Source organism: Triplophysa rosa, linkage group LG22 (assembly GCF_024868665.1).
Source record: "Triplophysa rosa linkage group LG22, Trosa_1v2, whole genome shotgun sequence".
Lineage (NCBI taxonomy): Eukaryota > Metazoa > Chordata > Actinopteri > Cypriniformes > Nemacheilidae > Triplophysa > Triplophysa rosa.
In genome coordinates this window covers 6,088,841-6,104,090 of record NC_079911.1, presented here as the reverse complement: position 1 = coordinate 6,104,090, position 15,250 = coordinate 6,088,841, and the positions used below count along the sequence as shown (strand labels likewise).

Below are 15,250 nucleotides of genomic sequence, written 5' to 3'. Positions count from 1 at the left end.
GATTTCATGTTTAATTAAATGCACGTTATCGCTTTTTGGTTATTTAGCCTTTTTTATTCAATTTTGTCCAACTGTGGTTGACCTGGTTGTAACATGCACAACATGCATACTACAGTTTTGTACTGCAGAAATATATGCAATATGCATGTGTATGTTATTTAAATATGTTATTTATTAGTAATTTTACACACAGAGTTTTCTACCAGAACAAGACAGTCATTTATTTACACAGAAGCAAATTCACCGTCCATTTGAACAACAGATGGAATTCAACAGCCGACAGCTTAGAGCCGAACTTCAGAAAAAATACTATAATGGCCAATGAGCAAGCAAGTTTAAAATTCTGTAAAATGGTAATTTCACAGTCGCAGTACATGAGGGAGAGAATGAGTTCACAGCCCAACATGCATAATTCATTTTAAGCTTCTGTCTAGAATAAAATTCTAGAAAATACATCACACAAGATCATATTTAACAAGTAAACAGACTTTTATATTAAGCATTTACATATTTGTTACATATATATGTGTATCTGATAGTTTATTGAACAGAGATGATCGTCTATTACATCACTATATTATTTTATATTTTAACTTTTTCAACCTTTGATTCACATCTTTAATATAAAGCTATTCTATGAAAACACTCACAAAAAAGTAATTGGCAGTTACACAAAATTTACAAAGAGGTTAAGACCTATCCAAGAGGTGCACGATGAAATAAAATGTGATGGGGAAAAAATGTGAAAAATACTGTAAAAACGAAAGGAATTGTTCACTTATGAAATGTCATCAATTGCATCATTTAAATATCGTGCTTTTCTTAGAAACACAACATGCACAATGTCAGTGCTAAAAAGTGACATCCATTCACTTTTATTGTATAGAAAGTCTAGCATGGACATTGTGCTAAACATGTTTTTTTGAAACGGCATAAGAGCATGTAAATAATGACTGTTTAACTTTGTAGCTGAACTTTTCCTTCAAGGCACAGATTGTTATAACACTGCCACCAGGTTATTTCTAATATTCACAGTTCTGTATTCTTCTACAATCCAATACAGCAGATGACTGATTTAAGACACTGAATATAAATACAGAAAAGACATAATAATACCTGGAATGCTGATGGTCATTACAGTATGTGTTGGATAAAGGCCTGTAAACATTTTTCCAGAACTTATTCTAGATCTATTACATTCTGGCTGTGTGCAGTCCAGTCTTATCCTGCAAAGAACTGTAAAATCCTTTAACACGCTTGTTCTCCGGGTCGAAGGGAGATTTCAAGTGGGCTGTAGCCTTATATGTGACGCCCATCCTCTCCAGCGTGAATTCTCCGCTGCGGATAAAATCAGGACTCACCTGGGAAAAATAGAAACAGTTGTTTAAACTAGCTATTTTGAACATATTTTTACTTCAGACGGAGAACGCTAAAAACTGAGAAAATAGTGTTGGACAAATGGGAAATGGCACAATAAATAGTAATTTGTGCATTTACATTTCTAAAACCGTTCTAATGTAAATCGCTGTATTCCATTTAACTCGCATATTTTTATCGTGAATGATTTACATAAAAACACAAATGAGTTCTGCACGCGTTTCATGAATATGAGCATATTGTGCTACGATGCCAAGACAAAACATGCACCAATTGTCATAACGACGGTCAAAATGTATCCACATCTGCCCCAAATTCTGTTACTCGGTTGCAAATAATGACACCAACTGCAGAATCTTGGGGTTATTCAAATGAGCATTGCCCTTCACCACCTCTTCTGTCTTTGCACATCATGCTCTCTCTGTCAGGGGTTGCATCTTGTTTTAATGAAATCTGAACAGACTGCAGGCATTATGCTGCGGAGTACACATCAAGACGCAGTCACTGGAAAGCTGGCCTGACCTCTTTAAGTGGGAACATTGCAGATATAATGGCTACACTCATGGATAACCACTGAATTGATACCGAGAATGAAGAAATGAGCAGGAGACTGTGGCTGCAATATCTAAATCAAAAACCAATGACTCTGCTATTGTATGTATGGATTACAAAGTATGTCATGTATTTAATAGAGAAGTACTATATATCATTTTACAATGATAATTGGCATCAAGCCTTATATACTGTCTTTAATGTCTTTTTAAGGGGCAGTTCACCCAAAAGTGAAAATGCTTTCATCATTTATTCGCCCTGATGTCATTCCAAACCTGTTTGACTTTCTTTCTTCTGCAGAACACAAAAGAAGATATTTTGAAGAATGTTGCAATCAAACAACACTGACCCCCCATTGACTTCCATTGTATGGTCACAAACCCACTAAGACATTTCTCAAACTATCTCAACTTTGTGTTCCACAAAGAATCACATACAGGTTTTAAACAACATGAAGGTGAATAAATAATGACAGATTTTTTTTAGTTTTTGGGTGAACTATCCCTTTAATGTTCCAAAGCTTCTTATACATCATGTTATATATGACCAGAAAATAGAAAATCCAAAGAGTTTTACAGTATGTACAGTATGTCCCCAAGTTCAACTACCAAGACTAATGCTTCTCCAGCTTTTTATTTTCTTTATCAAGCCCCTTAGTCCAATGTTGTGTCTGTCCTCCTCTTTTCTTGCATCTCGTGTGTGTGTGTGTGAGTGTGTGTAATGCAGTGAGCAGAATACAGGTCTGATCAGATCACTCTCCATCTCTCTTCAACACTACTGCAGGCTGCGGTGGAATGAAAGAGTATCAGTTCTTACTCGCTCTCTGTCCTTCCTCATATAGTTCTCTGTCAGTTAGCATTAAGTACACATCCTGCTGTATCATGTCATACTTGCGGTACATAGGCTTCAGAGTCTCCACTGTGTCCAAGCATTCTAACACACACTTTCTTTATAAAACTGTGCAATACACTCTTTTTTTTATAATATTAATAACTCTTATTTTTTTTGTCTTGATTTTGAATTATCAATGAGAAATATTTGACAAATATTGACTTTTGGATGAAATGAACACATCCTTAACTGGTAGGGTTAGGGGAAACATTTGTAATCTTTTTAAAATCCGACTGGATAAGCCACCGTTCAACAAGAACCATTTTATAATGCTAGTTTAGTTTTTTAAACACATAGATCAGTGAAAAAAAAACATTCCAAATTTTCATTGAATCAGCATTTCTAGATGTATTGTGGCCATTCCGGTCTGTTGAATTTCGACAAAATCAAACCTGAGGAGTCACAAAGTCATCCAACAGCAATTTGAAAGACTGACACAAGACAAGACAAAATGTGAGGTTATCACTTAAAAAATAGTTTAACCTTTCCTATACACATGTACAAATATTACTGTTGTATTCTGCTTTGCAGAATTTGAGGTCTGAAAAAATCCAGAGCATCTTTTGTTATTTTGACCTGTTTCTCCAGTTTTTATTTTCTGCAAATAAATGCAAGTATATTTTTATAGAAATATTGTTAGTAGTTCACAAAAAGAAACAAAAATAATAATTTTACCCAAACAAGTTCCTATAAATATTACATTCAGAAAAACTGAATTTGTCATGAATTGATCATGTATTGACCATACGTCATCACGTGATACAAATTTGCAGTTTCGAAATGACCAAACTTGACTTTTGGAAATGGAGTGACATTTTTTCACATTAGCTTGTGTTTCTGGTCTGACGCATTTGCATGCGTGTGAATGGAAGTCAATGGGACACCATCACTATTCACTATTACAAAAATTTTGTCTGCTTTGGTACTGATAGAAATTATTAAATGAGATGAAATACCTTTATTTGTGAAGTATTCACTGGACTATAAAAATATTTGCATTGCCACATGGATATTTCTCAATCAAAATTACAATTATTTGCAAGTATTACAGGTTTACATGTATAAGGAATATGTCTTGGTGTACTGGTGCATAACAATGACATTATAAAATACAATAAATAAACAGAAAAATATTTTATAATACATAATAAAACTATAAGAACGAATAAAAACAAAAGAGACGTGTGCAAAAATGTGTAAAATTGGGCCCCGGGCGAAGGCTTCCTATTTAACAGTTTTGTTATGGTAGAATTTCTAACTATAATTGTTATATAATCTGATAAGAAATACTGATACCATGATATCACACTGCTCACCCCTACTCAATCTTCCCCTTCATAACAACAAGTATGGAAACTAAAGAAATGCAAATGAGCCCTCGACAATAATGGAAGTAGGTGTTCTGCTGAGAACAGTACGTGAGCAAGCATCCTTGATCTAATCATCACTCCATACAGAGCTGTTAAATTATCCCATACAAGGGCCAACTCGCATGACTCACACCGGATCATAATCGAGAAAGAGAGGATGTGCAACAGAGACGCGTCTCTTAATAGCCTAACTATAGGGGGCTTAACACTTATCTCTTAAGAGTCTAAAACTAATCACTCAAGTTCAAATATACTGTATATGATAAGAACTGACACACTGTCACAATTTTACATCTGACCTGATTGGGGGTATATCTGGTAAACCTACTATTTAGCTATATTCCACAATCTAGTGAGCTTACTTGCTGTCTACTGCCTTGTAAGGAGGCACTCTACCTGAAATGAACCCCCTATAAGTGAATGATTTGGAACAAACTACATAGGGACCGACAAAGTGCACAAGCAATATAAATACATAGCACAGTAAAATATTCATCACAATAACGTTGTAACCCATCTTTCTACCTTCATGTCGAAAATAAGCCTTTCCTTCAAACGTTGTCTAAAAACACAGCCCACGAAAGTAGGTTTTGCAAAAGAGGTATTATACGCTACTTACCACTCCACCATCTGGGTTGCGAATATAACCATAGCCAATGGTCTTGTCGATAGCAAATCCGAACTCGGAGCGTCGCAGGTGGCCCACAGGAACGCCATTGCGGAAAACAGCCTCCAGACCAAACATTGGCACTTTTCTACAGAAGAGACAGACAGCATTTATTTGAGCACCTGCAGGCCACATATTTCGATTTTACTTTTGTCTATTAAGATAATATTTAGTCTTAAACACCAAAACCAAACCCGGACTCCATTAATGCCAGTAAGCATTCATATTCAACAGGGTGTGAAAAAAAGTTGTTTGCGTGATATGTAAAGCATTACTAACTGCTGACATTTTATTAACTAAGGCTCATGACAGCCCAGAATAAAACTGTGTATTGAGGGGACAATCATGATTAGTGGTGGGCAAACTCAGATATTTTATAGTGTACATGAGCCTTTATGAACCCTACTAGCCAAACGTAAGGTGAATTATTATAGCATTAGTTCAGCAATACAGCAATAATTCATTCAAGCATGACACTCGGCATAACGGTGTAAAAAATGTGTAAATGCCAAGCTCATAACCCTCAAGCTATAAAATGGTTACAAATTATTCAAGTTTGCTAAAACTCAGTCAAGGGCTCATTACAAACCCTTGAGGCACCCCTATTTCAACCAAACAGCCACTGATGCGGAGTAGACTCAACTGTTTGTTGTTAAAAACTGAGTTTAAAACAACCAAGACATGTTTTCCTCACTAAATAAACACAAGGAATAAACATTCATCATCAAGTTAATGATTAATGAATAAAGGTTCATCAAGTTTCATCAATCAGCTTTAGTTACCTATAAATAATGAATAAATGATGACAGAATTTTCATTTTTGGGTGAACTATCACTTTAAGTTAAGGAACGATTGTTCAACCAATGACATGGTTGTTTAGCGTGCTGCTACTCACTCATCAATTGTGAAGCATACGATTCGTCTGCGCAGGCCCTCCGCCTTTTGTGCCTCCAGCACCTCTCGACCCAGGAAGGGAATGGAGCTCTTCATTTTACAGGTAAATGCAAGACCCGCTTCTAGAGGAGTGTCATCAGGCCGCAGATCTGCGTGCCAGTGCCTGTAACCTATAGGAAAATTTCAATCGTAAAAACAGATTAAAGTGGGAACATTTCTATAGAAAATTACTATAAGTTTATAACTTTATTCTTGGGAGCATTCTGAACCTCTGATGTAAGGCAACCCACATTGATGCACATCCATTAGATTCATATTTTACAGTTTTCGAAAATTGTCTAACAAAAAACCCCATTACCGAATATTCACCTTTCTCAATGCTCAGGGAGTCAATGGCTCTGTAGCCTGCATTACAAACACCGTGTTTAGCACCAGCGGCCATGACGGCGTGGTACACGGGCACACAGGACTCTTTAGGAACGTGAAGCTCCCAGCCCATCTCGCCCACGAATGACAGACGCATGGCCCTCACCTGCAAAAAGAAAGAATTGATAGCTTGACCACGGGTAGCACCATGTTCTGAATGTTTTAAAGAATGACCCCTGGCTCAGTTTTCCTTCATGTAGTACGCATTGGATATTTCAGAAATTCTGAAAAGTTAGACTGTACACTACTTGGGAAATTCGTTGGCAAATTTTAAGCCACGAAGCAGGACATTTGTGCTTCTTGCAAAAATCTCATTAAGGCACAAAGCCATGAACCTCACACATGCTTAAAAATAAAGTGACAAATGAGCAAGTTTTAAGAAATGTTTTTGTCCTGGAGTACCATCTGTCCAGTCATGTCGAAGTCCAGCTGCCTCCACGCTTAAGGAAGCTCGGCAGGAATCGGTTCATTAAACTCGGCTCAACTACTTCAGCTCATTATAAACACATTAAAAGGGCAGTTCAAGCCAAAAAGTCTCCAAATCTGTATGACGGTTTCAGCCGTTGCACACAAGAGGTGAAACTTTGACAAATAGGGCAACCGAGTTCTTGGAATTTTTTTAACCAAATAATGTTTTGTTTTATGAACACTTATTCATTCATTTTTTCCACATTTTAGAAAAATAGTCAAATTATAACACAAAGGCCATTATGAGAATTACACTGCAACTAAAAAAATCTAAACTAGTTATATTTTAGCATCTTCAGTGTCACCTTTTCCTAGAATTTACAGAAATGTTCTTTTGCCATTTTATCAAGCAACTTCTTGTGGTCGGACCCTGAGATGCTTTTAATATTTTTTTAATATTTAAAAAAATTAAGAGTTATTATTTTTTTTAATTTAAGGAGCTCCTATTTATTCTGTTCTTATATTAGCTACTTATTTTTCCTTTTTTTATTCAGTTAAAGACATCTATTTCAAAAAAGTTTTAGTTTGTACTGAAAAAACATTTATTTTGCAAATTATGTTTTTGTCTATGTTACTAATTTCAGAACATCAAGACATTTTTATGGAATAAAGTTATTTACAATATATGATTTTTTTTCTTTGTTGTGTATATTTGGAACTTTTTTTTTTTAGAAAACAAAAAGGGTCAAATAGGTGCTCAATACCTTAAAAATGCTCAGAATGCAGATCGAACCGTATAATTCCAAGGTGACATTTTGAAAAATTATACATTTGTCTATAAAATTAATTAAATACATTTAAGCATATACAATCATGAAAAACTTCAAAATAATGAGAAACATTTTATACTCAAGTGTACTAAAACTTTTGACTGGCAGTGTATATATTATCATATTTTGAAAGAACGTTGGTAACTAAAATACTTTTGTTCCACAAAAGAAAGTCACACAGGCTTTGAACAACATGAGGAAAAATGAACGATAACAGAATTTTATTTTGGGGGACGAACTACCCCTTTAAAAGTTAACAAGATTCTTAACAATATCTTCTTTTGTGTTCTGCAGAAAAAAAGTCATACAGGCATGAAATGAATGAGGGAGAGTAAATGATGAAACAATTTTCAGTTTTGGGTTGAACTGTGCCTTTAAAAGTTCTCCAACCACCACCCCGAGAACAGCCAGCCAGCCAGCCAAACAAGAAGAATCAAGAGCCCTAAACAACACAACAGTTTGTTTAGATAAAAGCCTGGCTGCTGTCCAGAACCTGCGGCGATATCAGACGCACCCGAGTGTGTGTATACTAGCGCAAGTGTGTGGAGCGCAGAAGCGTTTAATCATGCCAGGCCTGAGGGCTTGAACCCAAATAAATCTGCCAGCGCTGAGAGCATGTGAAGGACATCATTATCAGCCAGAAACAAACACTGCAACCTCAAATGTAACCTACAGGGACATACAGTGAGTGTATGCTATGTGTAGCTCACAGTGTTCATTAGACTCTACAACCCACAATGCTCTTTTGTTATCCTTAGATTGTCTACCAAACATGTATCGTTTAATGCGTACTATACCAACAACAGCCCGATCGGCCGGCTTTATGTAATTTACTTCAGCCAAGACTCACTCCACTGGGAAACAAAGATACGAGACTGCTACAAAAACAGATTCATTAAAGGTTTAGTTCACCCAAAAATGACAATTCTATCTTCATTTAGTCACCCTCTGATTGTTACATACCTGTATACATTAATTTTTTTCTGATGAACACAAAGGAAGATATTTGGAAGAATGTCAGTAACCAAACAGATCTCATCCCCCATTGACTCCCATAGTATTTATTTTCCTACCATGGCAATAAATGGGGGATGAGATCTGTCTGGTTAAAAGCATTCTTTCAAATGTCTTCCTCTGTGTTCTGCAGAACAAAGAAATGTATACAGGTTTGGAACAACCCGAGGGTGAGTAAATGAGGACTGAATTTTCATTTTTGGGTGAACTATCCCTTTAATATAACTTGCAAAAACCGCTGGCTCTCGCTTTCGCTATTCACGACATAGTCAATGTCACACAGTTTGCTAACTTGGGTTGAGGATCTAATGTCCCTTTAAGGGTTTATTTTGTCATAATGAACAGCTGGGTTTACATTATCCCTTACGTAACCTCAAACATTATGCATAAATAATAAAGGTATAATGGTGCGTGATTAACTATTTAAACCATTGTCCTGTATATCCATTTGATATGCAGTTGCTCAAGCTATAAATTATAAGGAGTGAGTGGGTGAGTGAGAGAAACAGCGTATCTACAGTATCAGTACTTTTACTGTACAAAGGCTAAATAAGTGTGTAATACATTTTTGCCAGATTGTGAGATAAAAAAATCAATACATGGAAAATCACTCTATTGTTTGCTTTGTTTGACTTAACAAAAAACAAAAACCATTACATCAGGAATAATTGCACAGTTAGCTGGTCGATAACACACAGCTGACTGTACATTATCCCTCTTATTACACATTTACTTGCCACCCAAGTCATTTGACAAAATACCGATGGGAGATTAAATATTTAATTAGTTGATTTATTTTTGTGTAACTGATAAATTAGTCTGGATGAGAAGTCTGATGTAACTTGAGCCTGAGCAGAGCCATTGAGAGAGAGAGTGGCGTCAACTCCGTTGACTCCAATGGAACAGTTTTTTTCACAGCAATGGTATGGGATTCCTTTTGTGTCAATAAAAATGAACGCAAACTTTGAAAAACGAACAAAAACATACAATGAGAAAGAAAATAAACACTTTGATATAGAAAACAATAAACTCAATTGCAAGAATGTGACATGATTTTCAAATAAACTGCTATTTTTCTTAACAATATTCTAAGTTTCGTTTTTGCAAATAATAGTTTTGAATTCGCTGCTAGATTTTTCATTTGCGCTTTCCAAGTTTTCGTTTACGCTTCTCAAGTTTTCGTTCGCTTTTCTGGCACAAATCTCACGTGTAGGCAGGACTTATGGCGGCTTTACGCTGATTGGCTAGTGAGTTTTTGATTGATAGCTCCCTGCCAAGGAAGTCGATACTGAAGACAGTACAGTGCAACGAATTTTAGAGAACGATCTGCATGCTGTTATCTTTATTGTTTGTACTTAAAACTACTTTCTTATTTAGTTAGTATATTAGTAATTGATATTTGAAGTTGGTAAATCATGCGCGGTGTGGATCCAAGCATCTTCCTCATCATTGTCCTCCTCAGCCTCAGGTAAATTAATGTAATTCAGATAATAAAGAAAATCGCTTAAAGTTGTATTCCTGTACAGTAGCAATTCTGTCTTTACTAAGCGCGTTCATTGTGTGCTTTATATTTTTTTGTCAGTTACAGATTATTGGGTTGTGAGAAATGAATGTGCTAAATGAAAACATTGCTGCATAGTTACTGTACAGAGAAACGTTTAGCGATTTTATTATCTTGGTTACATAAATGTACCTGATGGTGACTTGTGTCCAGCTGAGGAGGAGGATGACGATGTCGCTTTTGCATACAGTTTTAAGTCCACTTATAAGTGAAGTACTGTATCTTTCTTTTTAAACTCATGGTGAATGTACATAACACATTATTGTATATCTCCTCAAAACTCACTAGGCATCTTGTTTTCCTGATATCATTGTAATTATAAATTATAGACTTCTGTCTTGACAGCCTCTAAACCCACGTAAAGAATATGGCTAGCTATCCTGTATTTGCTCGACGTTGGCTTGTTGTTATGGCGTGATAGAGCCTGGAAGCGTGTCCTACTTTTAAGTGCGTGAAAGTTGGCAACCCTGCTAATATACTAACAAAATAAGAAAGTAATTAAGTACAAACACTAAAACAATACAATACTGAAAACCCCAAGCAGATTGCTCTTCAGTATCGACTTCCTGGTCAGGGAGCTGTCAATCCAAATCTCACTAACCAATGAGAGTAAAGTGGCCATAAGTCCCGCCCACATGTGAGATTTGTGCCAGAAAGGCGAACGAAAACGTGAGAAGCGTAAATGAAAACTCTAGCAGCTAATTCAAAACTATTATTTTCAAAAACGAAACTAAGAAAAATAGCAGTTTATTTTCAAAATCATGTCACATTCTTGCAATTGAGTTTATTGTTTTCATTATCAAAGAGTTTTTTTTCTTTCTCATTGTATATTTTTTTATCGTTTTTTTAAAGTTTGCGTTCATTTTTATTGACACAAAAGTAATCCCATACAATAGAGGCTCTCAATAGTTCCCGGAAGTTACTAGTAACGCATGGAGCTGCGACTAAACAGACCAACTGAGGTAAACTTCTAACCCATTTAAAGACGAAAGTAATTTAATGAATAAAAAAATGAAAGAAATAAAGCATATACACTGCGTTCCAAATTATTATGCAAATTGGTTTTTAATGTCGTAAACATTTAATTTTATATTGTTCAATTAAACTTATGGATGGTATTGTGTCTCAGTGCTCTTTGGATCACTGAAATCAATCTCAGACACCTGTGATAAGTAGTTTGCCAGGTGAGCCCAATTAAAGGAAAACTACTTAAGAAGGACGTTCCACATTATTAAGCAGGCCACAGGTTTCAAGCAATATGGGAAAGAAAAAGGATCTGTCTGCTGCCGAAAAGCGTCAAATAGTGCAATGTCTTGGACAAGGTATGAAAACATTAGATATTTCACGAAAACTTAAGCGAGATCATCGTACTGTGAAGAGATTTGTGGCTGATTCAGAGCACAGAAGGGTTCGTGCAGATAAAGGCAGAATGAGGAAGGTTTCTTCCAGACAAATTCATCGGATTAAGAGAGCAGCTGCAAAAATGCCATTGCAAAGCAGCAAACAGGTATTTGAAGCTGCTGGTGCCTCGGGAGTCCCGAAAACCTCAAGGTGTAGGATCCTCCAGATGCTTGCAGTTGTGCATAAACCTACTATTCGGCCACCCCTAACCAATGCTCACAAGCAGAAACGGTTGCAGTGGGCCCACACATACATGAAGACTAATTTTCAAACAGTCTTGTTTACTGATGAGTGCCGTGCAACCCTGGATGGTCCAGATGGATGGAGTAGTGGATGGTTGGTGGATGGCCACCATGTCCCAACAAGGCTGCGACGTCAGCAAGGAGGTGGCGGAGTCATGTTTTGGGCTGGAATCATGGGGAGACAGCTGGTGGGCCCCTTTAGGGTCCCTGAAGGTGTGAAAATGAACTCTGCAAGGTATGTAGAGTTTCTGACTGAGCACTTTCTTCCATGGTACAAAAAGAAGAACCATGCCTTCCGTAGCAAAATCATCTTCATGCATGACAATGCACCATCTCATGCTGCAAAGAATACCTCTGTGTCATTGGCTGCTATGGGCATAAAAGGAGAGAAACTCATGGTGTGGCCACCATCCTCCCCTGACCTCAACCCTATTGAGAACCTTTGGAGCATCCTCAAGCGAAAGATCTATGATGGTGGGAGGCAGTTAGCATCAAAACAGCAGCTCTGGGAGGCTATTCTGACATCCTGCAAAGAAATTCAATCAGAAACTATCCAAAAACTCACAAGTTCAATGGATGCAAGAATTGTGAAGGTGATATCAAAGAAGGGGTCCTATGTTAACATGTAACTTGCCCTGTTAGGATGTTTTTGATTGAAATAGCTTTTGATTTCAGTAAATATGACCTCCTAATGCTGCAAATTCAACAAATGACCATTTTCAGTTTTTTACAACCTATGAAATGTTTTCAAACTCTGTTGTGCATAATAATTTGGAACAGTGCATTTTGAGTTTTTCATTTTTTAAATAAATACTGTTGTCAGTGGGAGGTTTGTTCAATAAAATTCCAAATGTACCCTAACTGTTGATTACTTGAAAATTATACTGACTGTCATTTGCATCGACAAATTAGGAAAACCAGACAAAGATATCATTTGCATAATAATTTGGAACGCAGTGTAAAGAGAAAACATAACTTCCTGGAACTATCTGAGGCCTACATGAATCACGTGACGCTCCAGCGTTTTGGACTTCCGTTGGCAGAACTCTCTCTCTCAATGGCTCTGAGCCTGAGTTACTGGATGAGAGGAATCGACCAATCAGAATCAAGTATTCCAGTAGCACAATATGATGCACTACAGACAACGTTTTCTACACGTGCCATATCCTTTGACGACCCAAGCATTAAAGCATTTAATGCACAATGTACATCCTGCAATTCTGTGCAGCATTTATTGGCATGCTTTCAAAAGTCAACAGCAAAGTTAAAATCGTTTAAACTTCGTATTTGACCTGCATGGAAAACAATGTCAGGGGTTATGTCAACATGATGCTTCACTCCATGCAGCATTGTTAAACCTTAGCACAAGTGAAAAACCTTTAGGCACAGAACGAAAAGGCGAGAGAGACCTTACCTTGTGTCCAGCAGCATTCACGATCTTGTGTGTAGAGAAGGGAAACGCATCATTGCTGAGGTCGGTGTCCAACACTTCATGTAAGAGCTCTCGACTGTGAACACACAAAGCACATTTAGACTTCACTGCCAGTGTTGCATTCGGTCTCGTCTCTCATTATTATTTACACATACAAGAATAACAACATAACTACCTAAAATGGCATATTTCCCTTAGTATACTTCATATATTAAAATATCATTATATTTATAAATACATTTATAAATAATTATGAAATGGATAGTTCTGGTCCTGAATGCTGATTGGTCGGTAGTACTTAGTGTTGTTTTTGGCGGCCTGTTTTAATTTTAGTTTTAGTCTAGTCTTTGTGTCAAGCTGTCATTTTAGTTTTTAATAGTTTTAGTCACGTTCATACTCTTTTTAGTCTAGTCAAGTTTCAGTCGACTAAAAGTCTGAGCATTTTAGTCTTATTTTAGTCAGAATTATCCATGACTATTTTCGTCTAGTTTTAGTCGATGAAAACTGATGACATTTTAGTCTAGTTTTAGTCAATGAAATATGTATTTTAGTCTTATTTTAGTAATGCAATTCTATTTAACCCAAAAATTTTCTTTTAGCCAAACCTATTTCAAACAAGGTTATCTTATTATATTATTGTTACCTTATAGACTCAGAATACATCCATTCCAGGCACGGAAGACGTCTGATTTGAATTTAAGGCCATCGGTAGGGGTGGGAATCTCTAGGCACATTACAATGCGATTCGATTACGATTTAGAGGGCTGCGATGCGACGATAAAACGATTCTCGATGCATCTTTTTTCCTATACAAATTTTCTTTTTCTTGCTGTGTGACTATTAAAATCAAAGTATTTGTCATAACCCAGACCGATTTTACTTCCAATATCCTTTATTAATAAAACAAATGGAAGTGATTTCGCAAGTCAACTGGAAGGTTGCATTTGCCAGCATTGCAAAGAACCAACAGGAAAAGAGTGACTGCCCTCAGTGCCCTGTAGTAGCATACAGAATGCAGTAAATTAATGCAGACTATTTTGCACATAGCACTGGAGCTAGAGAGGTTTAAAGTTATTATAGTTAACTAAAGTATTTTTGTCGGAGTGTTCAATTTAACGGGACTTTTATTTTGACGGGTCTTTGGGAAGACGCTTGAGTTTTTGTGTTTGCCGATAGCTTCACTCAAACAGTAAACGCTCGTAAAATAAACCCTCAGAGAAACTCTGGAGATGAAGTTCATGTGTTCATGTCCTCATACAGAGCAGACGCAGATAAATCCTCGACCATCACTCGTGTTGTATTTTAAACTGTGCACATAATTCACTCAGACACGCAGAACAGCCAGATGACATTTAAATAACAGGATTCCACTCCGCATCTAGGTTAAAGCATCAGACGAAATAACGTTATAACATTTCGTTTAGTCGCATTAGTTTTTATTTTGTAAACCACATTTAGTCTCGTTTTTATTCATCAACAATATTGCATTATACATTTAATTATAGTCATCGTCACATGACCAGCATTTACGTTGCGTCTCATCTCGTTTTCGTCACGTGATAAAGGTTCGTTGACGACCATATTTCGTCATAATTTTCGTTGACGAAAGCAACACTAGTAGTACTACACTATTTACACAATATTGCACATCTTCACCTACTGTAGCATTTTAACATTACATGTCAGGGGACTAAACCTTCCAGCAGAAGAACAGAACTGAACAAAGATTTTCAATTAAATAAAATAAACAAACAAACAGATTGATACAGTTTAAATAAACAAGAATAAATAAACTGTTCAAAACAATAATAACCTCTGTTCTCAACATGTTAATGTGGCAACCTATTAATAAGGCACATGAGACTGTGCTATACTGTGAATATAGTCACTTTGCACACCCATCAGCTGTGACTATATTCACAATATCTATAAAAAAATGTATATGTAGATTTTGCATATTTTTTGTTGTACATTTTAGATTTTTTTAGATTTAGATTTTAGATTCAATTTATTGTCATTGCACATGTACGAAGGTACAAGGCAACGAAATGTGACCTCTGCATTTAACCCATCCAGAGAGTAGTGAACACACGTACCCCCGGAGCAGTGGGCAGCTATCACTGCAGCGCCCGGGGAGCAAGTAGGGGTAAGGTGCCTTGCTCAAGGGCACCTCAGTTGTTACCC

General features: G+C 36.6%; 1 protein-coding gene across 1 annotated transcript in view; it reads right to left on the bottom strand.

Annotated features, from left to right (window-relative positions):
- Positions 1–61: 61 nt before the first annotated feature.
- Positions 62–15,250, bottom strand: part of sardh (sarcosine dehydrogenase) — a 57,000-nt gene continuing 41,811 nt past the window's right edge. Inside the window, exons 17-21 of the mRNA XM_057321666.1 lie at positions 13,049–13,142; positions 6,122–6,284; positions 5,754–5,922; positions 4,810–4,945; positions 62–1,361 (exon numbers count right to left, since the gene is read on the bottom strand). Of these exons, the coding sequence (XP_057177649.1) occupies positions 1,194–1,361; positions 4,810–4,945; positions 5,754–5,922; positions 6,122–6,284; positions 13,049–13,142 (730 nt within the window). The 3' untranslated portion in view covers positions 62–1,193. The remainder of the gene's footprint in view (positions 1,362–4,809; positions 4,946–5,753; positions 5,923–6,121; positions 6,285–13,048; positions 13,143–15,250) is intronic.